This window comes from Chionomys nivalis, chromosome 11, assembly GCF_950005125.1.
Source record: "Chionomys nivalis chromosome 11, mChiNiv1.1, whole genome shotgun sequence".
Classification (NCBI taxonomy): domain Eukaryota; kingdom Metazoa; phylum Chordata; class Mammalia; order Rodentia; family Cricetidae; genus Chionomys; species Chionomys nivalis.
This window is the reverse complement of record NC_080096.1, coordinates 536,765-546,564: the sequence shown is the minus strand read 5'-3', so window position 1 is coordinate 546,564 and position 9,800 is coordinate 536,765. Positions and strand designations below refer to the sequence as shown.

At 44.8% G+C, this 9,800-nt stretch overlaps 1 protein-coding gene across 1 annotated transcript; it reads left to right on the top strand.

Annotated features, from left to right (window-relative positions):
• Window positions 1-2,614: 2,614 nt before the first annotated feature.
• Window positions 2,615-9,800, top strand: Mrpl20 (mitochondrial ribosomal protein L20). Its single transcript, XM_057784861.1, has 4 exons — window positions 2,615-2,775; window positions 2,862-2,972; window positions 7,214-7,291; window positions 9,446-9,800. Exons 1-4 carry the CDS (start codon window positions 2,689-2,691, stop codon window positions 9,617-9,619), a joined length of 450 nt encoding a protein of 149 aa, XP_057640844.1. The 5' UTR covers window positions 2,615-2,688; the 3' UTR covers window positions 9,620-9,800.

The following is a 9,800-nucleotide window of genomic DNA, read 5'->3' as shown; positions in this document are numbered from 1 at the left end:
GAGTTTAGAAAGACCCAGAGTCAAATGAAGAACTTGTTAAGGTCAGGGAACAAGAACAAAGCAGCTCAATTATTATTAGCTGACGTGCCTTTCTTGCTAGGGCTGGTTAATGGTCAAACATACTGATTAATTACTGTACCCATTCCTGCCCTCAATCTCCTGGTGAAAGAAGCTATTGTTGAGTGGATATGCACCCTAAAGATTTAAAGTAGAGCTGAGTGATTCTTTTTCATATATAAAAGTTTAGATTTGGGGCTGGAGAGATGGCTCAGAAGGTAAGAGCACTGGCTGCTCTTCCAGAGGACCTGAGTTCAATTCCCAGCAACCACATGGTGGCTCACAGCCATCTGTAATGAGACCTGGTGCCTTCCTTGCCAGCAGGACATTGTATGCTTAATAAATAAATAAATCTTTTAAAAAAAAAGGTTTAGATTTGTGATTCCTTTAGGATTCCTAATAAGATTACCTTTCAAGATAAGTAAGAAAGTGATTGGCCCTTTTTTTGTAACCATAAAACACAGTCTGCTAGCAATAGAATATCTTGCTTGCTTGCACACTGTTAATCTATAACAAGTTGCTTGGCTATGAATGTACATGGGTCCTTGGGATAATTTGCTTTTCACCTGTAATATGCAAAATGTTTAATCATGTAAGGGATACAGAAAACATGCTGTTTTTTACTTGTATTCATTGTAATCATTTACTTGGAAAACAGAATGTAACCACATTGTAATTTTTATACTGCCTGAAAGATTTTGCTGGGGTTATAAGATGTAAGAGAGAGAATAGAGAGAGAGTTAAAATGAGTTAGAAGGAAAACATCAAGAATGAGAGAAGGAAGTCACCAGGAATATGAAGACTAGAATAACACAGAAGAGTCAACAAGGAAACCATCCATACAGAGTGAGTGTCTTTTTCCCTGACCCCTCAGATAGAAAAGTCTAATGTGCTGACTCTGGATTCCCTTTGAGCCCTGCCCTGCTGGGCAGAAGAGTTTTCTGAGCTGAACACGGTGGTTTACTAGTGCTCAGGAGTCCAAGACAGGAGGGTTTTTTTTGTTTTTTGTTTTTTGTTTTTTTTTGGTTTTTCGAGACAGGGTTTCTCTGTGGTTTTGGAGCCTGTCCTGGAACTAGCTCTTGTAGACCAGGCTGGTCTCGAACTCACAGAGATCCGCCTGCCTCTGCCTCCCAGGTGCTGGGATTAAAGGCGTGCGCCACCACTGCCCGGCTAGATTTTCTTCTTTTTCAAAAAAAAAAAAAAATTCTTGCCAAATTACTTTCCCTTTGTTTGTGTGTGCCTTTCTGCAACACTTGAGATTGTTTTCTCCCACTGACTTCCATACGCCTCCCCTCAACAAAAATAAATACATACATTAATTTTTTTGTTTGCTTTTGTTGTTTGTTTTAGTTTTTTTAAAAATATTTATTTATTTATTTATTAAGTATACAGTATTCTGTCTGCATGTATGCCTGCAGGCCAGAAGAGGACACCAGACCTCATTACAGATGGTTGTGAGTCACCATGTGGTTGTTGGGAATTGAACTCAGGACCTTTGGAAGAGCAGCCAGTGCTCTTAACCTCTGATCCATTTCTCAGCCCTGTTTTAGTTTTTTTGAGGGTTGATTTTCCTGCCTCTGCATCTCCAGTGCTCGGGACACCACCACATGCAGCTAGTCGTCAGTTTTTTGAGTCACACTGATCCTGTCTCGCGACTGAAAAGAACGAGAAGCAAGGACTGTCGAAGGGCAAGCAAGCAACGTTTATTCTGAAATAGAGAAGCCGGTCCCAGTAGCAGTGTGGGGGTGTCTCGAAAATGAGCTGCCTTAATTTGAATACGTATGTGGAATTTTGATTGGTTAATGGGATCAGGTGAAAGGGTGCATGTTCAAGTAAGTTTCTGAAAAGTTCCAAGAGGTCAGAGAATCCAGAACTAAAAGGAACAAAAGATGGTAGGTAGCCAACTTCTTGTTAAGTCAGTCAGAGCTGCTTGGCCTTCATCTCCCTATAGCATGTTTTTTTTTTTCCCCTACCACACCCGGCTCTGGGAGCCCTCCATTTCCTGGAACGTGGCTTTCTATACCCACAGTAGGCACATCTTCTCCAGAACAGTAGATACCTTTGCTCATCTGGGCCAGCGACTAAGACTAGCTGTCAAAACGGGGTGTGGTGGCGCAGGCCTTTAACCCCAGCACTCGGGAGGCCGAGGCAGACGGAGCTCTGAGAGTTCGAGGTGAGCGTGGTCTCCAAAGCGAGCTTCAGGACAAACTTACACAGAGAAATCCTGCCTCGAAAAAAAACCAAAAAATAAAACAAATAAGCAAAACCAGATTAGCTGCTTTTAGAATGAGGCTGCCTTGATTTGATTTCTGTCACTCATTTATGGACAACTAACTGAAGCCCACACAAGAGCAGGCCACCGAAGGTTCTTTCGTTTCTGGAAATCTGATTTCCGTCCGCAGCTGCCCTTCCCGCCCTCCTCAGCCCCGCCGCCCTGGTCCTTCCAGGCCATGACATCAGCTGCCTGCATCCGGTCCGTTCTGCTGCTCCCCCTGCTTGCGGACCGCCACGCACAACGGAACTCGGGGAGCGAGCCTAGAGGCGTCCCGGAAGATTGTGCGCGCGCACCGGCCTCGCTGCCCGTTGACCCGGAAATGCTTATGGCAGCCGCTCGGATCGCGGGAGCTTAGAATGGTGTTCCTTACAACGCGGCTCTGGCTGCGGAACCGCCTCACAGACCGGTTCTGGCGGGTCCAGGAGGTGCTGAAGCATGCTCGGGTGAGTGCGCGTGCTAGGATCCCCGGGGGCGCGGGCAAGGCGGTGCGCTACCATCCGGACACCCTTCTTCCTTTTTCGTCGTCCAGCATTTTAGGGGAAGGAAGAACCGCTGCTACCGGCTGGCGGTCAGGGCGGTGACCAGAGCCTTCGTGAAGAGCACGCAGGCCCGCAGACTGAAGAAGCGGAACCTGAGGACCGTAAGCACCGTCCCTGAAGGCCCCACCCCTACCCCTGAGCTTGTCCTTCATCTCCCCGAGAGCTAGGCCCTCCTCCACACCCGACTTCGGGAGCTTGGCCTTCAGTCCCATGGCGTTCCCCTCACCTTGCACAGAAGCTGTGTGAAGGGCGAAAGGACCGGCATTGGCACAAGACAGCCCTAGACCAAGTTCTCAGCACAGAGAAGATTGATTTGCCCCATTGGAACAAAAGGCATGGGAAAAGAGACAAAGACAGGAGCTAGAGGACCAGGAGAAGGGGGAGGGATGCCATGGATAGGGAAGAAAGGACAAATGACAGTTTATAAAGGTGAAAGAGGAAACCTCCTGTTAGGATGGAGTGTTTAATTTTATTTGGACAGGTTAATCAGGGTAGCCACAGGGGGCTTTTGCTGGACTTCAATACTTGGATAGCTGGACCTTGGTAGTCAGCCTCAGGAGGAGGAAGTGGCCAAATAAAGGCTAGCTTTAGGAACGTAATCTAACGATTTTTAGCAAGGAAGAGGGAATAGCAAGGCCTGCCAGAGCCATATTTGTTATGCTCGAACCTACTAGCGACCCTTCAAAGGGTGTTGTTTTGTTTGTTCTTTGGAGTTTTAGAGCTGTACTTGGAGCCTAGCTTGTAGCTCTTACAAGTACCTATGAGTAAGTCAGCAGGGCCATCTGATAGGTCGTTTCTGACCTTGAGAGTCAGAAAGTGCTCCCTAAGGCTGGAGAGATGGCTACAGGACTCACTGATCTTCTGTATTATCCGAGTTCTGTTCACAGCACCCACACAAGGCAGCTCACAATTGCCCATACTTCTAACTGCAGGGGATCTGACTCCTGGTCTCCATGGCCACCCATATACACATTTTTCACACATGACATGCCCATATTTATACAAATAAAAAAAAATTAAAGGACCCCCCTCCAACCTGAATGTGGGTACATCATGATGGCTGTGTTCACAGTCTGGATAATGTTGATTTGGGTTCCTGTTCATTCTCAGATGCACCAGCCTTTGGAGTAGGGTGGTATTGCCCCAGGACCTGGTGATTTGTGCTGCAGTGTTGTGAAAATATGGGAGTGTTCATTTATATGAAAAGTGAGCGTTTGCTGCCAGTGTGGAGGGTCTCAGGGCCTGGGACAGTCTCATGGTCACCCTGGGATTCTGATGCGGGTTCAAACTTGAGAACTTTAGGAACTACTGTACCTTTGTGTGAAAAAAAAAATGATTAAAAGATCGCTCTCACCCTGCAAAACAAACAAACAAACAACAACCCGCTGATATTTAATGTGTAAGAACAGAGGCACGTACCAGTTATGCTGAAGAAACCTAACATTGCGGTCTCCAGACCAGGGTCTCTTTGATTCAAACCTTTAGATTCTTGTGTCTTTCCAGATGTTAAGGTGTTTGCCTGTGCCTGGCACAGAGTCTTCTGATATAATCAGCCAGATCCTTGAAGGATTCTCTCCCTGTTGCATAGAGTTTGCTATGTTCCTCTGTCTGCTACAGAATCTCAATCTTTGTTTTATTGGTACATGCACCTAGTTTGCACTGGCGACTTCCTTGCATGTGCTTGGGATTGAATGACCAGGGCCTTGAGCGTGCTAGTCATGGGTTCTCTGTGTATGCATGTACTCATGCACATGCATGTATGTGGAGGTTAGGGGTTAACAGTTCTAGCCTTACGCCTTATTGAGGCAGGATCTGCCTTGCTGATTGTGCTATACCCTATACTCTAAGCTAGCCGGCCTGTGAATTTATGGCTTAACCATAGGAGTGCTAGGATTATAGATGGATGCTACAACATCCAGCCTTTTTTTTTTTTAAATTTTATGTGCATTGGTATTTTGCCTGCACGCATGTCTGTGTGAGGGTGTTGGATCCCCTGGAGGTAGAGTTACAGGCAGTTGTAAGTCGCTGTGTGGGTGCTGGGAACTGAACCTATGTCCTCTGTAAGAACAGCCAGTGCTCTTAACCGCTGAGCCATCTCTCCAGCCCCACATCCAGCTTTTTTACTTGAGTTTCAGGGATTGAGCTCAGGTCATCAGGACTGCACAGTAACATGAGCCATTTCTGTATCCCCAGTTCATGTGCAGGTGTGTTGTATAAAGGTCAGTCTCAAGTGTCGTTCCTCAGAGGCCATCCACCTGGGTTTTGTTTTGTTTTGAGATGAGGTCTCTAACTGGGGTCTGAACATTAGAGCACTAACTTCCCAGACTGGACTTGAACTCATTCTTTAGCCCAGCTTTGCAATCACGTGTCAGGTCTCCTGGGAGCTGGGGTCACAGGCCTACTACCGGGTCTAGCCTTGCCTGTCTGCCTATCTTCTTATTGGTTTTTGTTTGTTTGTTTTGTTTTTGAGATAGAATCTTGTCATATAGCCCTACCCACCCTGAAACTCACTGTATAGACCAGGCTGGCCTCAAGCTTGAAGTTGTTTCTCCTGGCTTTGCCAGAGATTTCAGGCATACAGTATCATCCTAGTTTGCTTGTCATTTTTAAAGGAAATTATTGCTTTACTTTTTTTTTTTTTTTCTTCAAGACAAGATTTTTTTCTGTGTAACCCTGGCTGTCCTGGAACTTGCATGTCTGTATCTCTGCCTCCTGACTGCTGGGATTAAAGGCTTGGACCACCACCACCATTTTTTTTTAAGTATTTATTTATTATGTATACAATATTCTGTCTGCAGAAGAGGGCAGCAGACCTCATTACAGATGGTTGTGAGCCACCATGTGGTTGCTGGGAATTGAATTCAGGACCTTTGGAAGAGCAGGCAGTGCTCTTAACCACTGAGCCATCTCTCCAGCCCCACACCACCACCATTTTTTTTTTCTTTTGGTAATGTTTTGTTTTTTTGAGACAGGGTCCCACTGTGTAGCTCTGGATGTCTTAGAAATCAATCAATATCAAACATCTATTTTTTTAATTAATTTTTATTGAGCTCTACATTTTTCTCTGTTCCCCTCCCTGCCTCTTCCTTCCCCTTCAGTTCTCTCCCAAGGTCCCCATGCTCCCAATTTACTCAGGAGATCTTGTCTTTTCTACTTCCCAAGTAGATTAGATCCATGTATGTCTCTCTTAGGGTCCTCATTGTTATCTAGGTTCTCTGGGATTGTGATCTGTAGGCTGGTTTTCTTTGCTTTATGTTTAAAAGCCACTTATGAGTGAGTACATATGATAATTGTCTTTCTGGGTCTGGATTACCTCACTCAAAATGAGGTTTTCTAGCTCCATTTACCTGCAAATTTCAAGATGCCATTATTTTTTTCTGCTGTGTAGTACTCCATTGTGTGAATGTACCACATTTTCTTCTTCTTCTTTTTTTTTTTTTTTGGTTTTTTTCGAGTCAGGGTTTCTCTGTGGCTTTGGAGCCTGTCCTGGAACTAGCTCTGTAGACCAGGCTGGTCTCGAACTCACAGAGATCCGCCTGCCTCTGCCTCACCACATTTTCTTTATTCATTCTTCGGTCAAGGGGCATTTAGGTTATTTCCAGGTTCTGGCTATGACAAACAATGCTGCTATGAACATAGTTGAGCACATGTCCTTGTGGCACGATTGAGCATCCTTTGAATATATACCCAAAAGTGGTATTACTGGGTCTTGAGGAAGGTTATTTCCTAATTTTCTAAGAAATTGCCACACTGACATCCAAAGGGACTGTACCAGCTTGCATTCCCACCAGCAATGCAGGAGTGTTCCCTTTTCCCCTCATCCTCTCCAGCATAAGTTGTCATCAGTTTTTGATCTTGATCATTCCTTACAGGTGTAAGAAGGAATCTCAGAGTTGTTTTGATTAGCATTTCTCTGATGACTAAGGGTGTTGAGCATTTCCTGAAGTATCTTTCAGCTATTTTAGATTCCTCTGTTGAGAGTTCTCTGTTTAGGTCTGTACTCCATTTTTTTTTATTGGATTATTTGTTCTTTTGGTGACCAATTTCTTGAGTTCTTTATATATTTTAGAGATCAGACCTCTGTCTGATGTGGGGTTAGTGAAGATCTTTTCCCATTCTGTAGGCTGTCGTTTTGTCTTATTGACCATGTCCTTTGCTTTACAGAAGCTTTTCAGTTTTAGGTGGTCCCATTTATTGTTTCTCTCAGTGTCTGTGCTGCTGCGGTTCTATTTAGGAAGTGGTTCCCTGTGCCGATGTGTTTAAGTGTACTTCCCACTTTCTCTTCTATGAGGTTCAGTGTGGCTGGCTTTATGTTGAGGTCTTTGATCTATTTTAATTCCAGCTCTGGATTAATCGAATTTCAGCTGCCTCCCAGGAACATGGCTTACAGTACCCAGCATTCATGGTCAACTTAATTAAGGTAAGTTGAGGGCCTTGTTGAGGTGTTGAACATTTAAAGGAATCAGCCTATCAGATGTCCATGGGCAGACATGAGTGTTGTTAGGCCTGCACCCTGTTGTTTATCTGGGGTTCTGGAAACGAACCTACTTTTCCCTTGTCTTGCTGATATTTCAGCACATTGTAAATAGAGCATGTCATACAGTTGACTGTTTTGGGATATTCAGTCACACTGTGAATCCTGAATTTGCGTTTGCATTAATTAAATAAAATCAACCTTAGGTCAGGAGGAAGAGCCAGCAACTAGTTGACAGAAAGTAATCAGAAAGTCACAGGGAGTCTGGAAGATGGATGGAGAGATGTACTGGAAGTAGCAGGGAGGGACTTTGAGTGTGGCAGTGCTTTTGGGTTTGGTAGAGCAAAGAGTGCTCTATTTCTGAGATGCTGGAAGGCCAGCCAGTTGCTTCTCAACCCCTCTGAGCTAGCAGGTTTTTACCCTAACCTCTGACTCCTGAGTTTTATTGATAAATAGAACGATAGAGATTTGGTGAAAAACGACATTTGGTGGTGGCAGCAGGAGGTGGAGTCAGTGGACATAAAAGTCCCACCAGTCTGCTGCCTGATAAGTGGCCCAGTAACTGTGCAGCCACAATTACTGGCTGAAACAGCAGTAGATTCAGGGGCAGCCAGCCGTTGTGCTGATGAAAAAAACATTTTGGTCCCCATTGTGGGGTGCCAAGTGTAACAAGTCTTTCTTTGAACCACCAGCTCCTAAATAATGACATGGAGACTTTTTTTTTCTAATTATGAAAACTTAACCTTAGCTTAGGCTTATTCCCAGCTAGCTCTTTTTTTTTTTTTTTTTTTTTTTTTGGTTTTTCGAGACAGAGTTTCTCTGTGGTTTTGGAGCCTGTCCTGGAACTAGCTCTTGTAGACCAGGCTGGTCTCGAACTCACAGAGATCCGCCTGCCTCTGCCTCCCGAGTGCTGGGATTAAAGGCGTGCGCCACCACCGCCCGGCCTAACTTAAGTTTTAAAGAGCTAGCTGGGAGCCGGGCGGTGGTGGCGCACGCCTTTAATCCCAGCACTTGGGAGGCAGAGGCAGGCGGATCTCTGTGAGTTCGAGACCAGCCTGGTCTACAAGAGCTAGTTCCAGGACAGGCTCCAAAACCACAGAGAAACCCTGTCTCGAAAAAACCAAAAAAAAAAAAAAATAAAAATAAAACTTAAGTTAGTCTGTTTATATTAATCTACATTCTGCCACATGGCTAGTTACCTCTCATCCTACTTCCTCCATGTCTCTTCCCAGAGTTCCTCTCTCTGCCTGGAAGTTCTGTCTAGTCTCTCCTGCCTAACTTGGCCATTCAGCTCTTTATTAAATCAATCAGAAGGTGCCTTAGGCAGGCAAGGAAGGACAGAGACACATTCTCACACAGTGTGATCAAATATCCTGCAACAGTCGCCAGTTTGGATGTTTCTGTATGAAAGAAAAAAGATATTAAACTAATTTTAACTTTTGAGTTTGAGGTTTGTTTTGTTTTTTAATTTTATGTTCAGAAGTTATTTTGCCTGCTCGTATGTCTATGTACTGCATCTATTTCTGGTGTCCTTCAGTGCCAGTGAACTCACCTGCTTCTGCTGGCCCTGTAGTCTTAATGAGCTTATATATCTCTGAATTACATTAAAGGATTAGCCCAGGCCAGAAGTTTTAGTGCACAAGTGACCTCTGACCCTAATTATGGGTCCTGGGCTTCAGCTGGCTCTTCTTTGTCACAGCCTCTACAAGACCCTTCCTTGTCCCTACTCACATTTATCCTACAGTGTCCTGCTATGTTTTACAGGCAAGATGTTCTTGCTCTGCCTATCCCACAGTTCCCAACTGTTCCACACCAGTAGAGTGGTGCTAGCTACGCTAGACTCACTAGAGGTCTTGTGGCTGCATCCTCCTGTCTGTTCCCATGTGGGATCTCCTGTATTCTACTGAAATAATTTCTGTTGTCTTTTGTTGTTGTTTTTTGATAAGGTCTCACTACATAGTCTTTGGCTAGCCTGGAATGCACAGAGATCTGCCTGCCTCTGCCTCCGCAGTGCTGGAATTAAAGGCGTGCACCACCATACCTAGCTTTCTCAAATGGTTTCTGATGCTTACTAAAGGCTGTGGTTTTTTGTCTTCCCAGTGCCAGGTGGAGCTCAACAGGAAGGTACTTGTGGACCTGGCCATCTATGAACCAAAGACTTTTAAGTCTTTGGCAGCTTTGGCTAAGAGGAGGCAGCAGGAAGGATTTGCTGCAGCTCTGGGGGATGGAAAGGAGCCAGAGGGCATCTTCTCCAGAGTGGTACAGTACCACTGAAGACTGCAGTGCTGTGGAAATTGTTATCAGATAGGAGCAAAAAGACTGTCTAGTCACCAGTAAGTCTGATTTGTATTTATTTATATTTTAGCACAGGCCTGAGAGAAAAGTTTTTTACTCAGTGATATATCCCCAAAACTATCATGTAAAGATTGTACAAATAAAGCCTTTGCAGTGTTCA

Excerpts from the sequence above, each read along its gene's own strand:
- Mrpl20 (XM_057784861.1), top strand. The coding sequence starts at position 2,689 with ATGGTGTTCCTTACAACGCGGCTCTGGCTGCGGAACCGCCTCACAGAC. Across the intron at positions 2,973-7,213 it reads AGAAGCGGAACCTGAGGACC|CTCTGGATTAATCGAATTTC; the intron begins GTAAGCACCGTC and ends TTTTAATTCCAG. Across the intron at positions 7,292-9,445 it reads TCATGGTCAACTTAATTAAG|TGCCAGGTGGAGCTCAACAG; the intron begins GTAAGTTGAGGG and ends TTGTCTTCCCAG.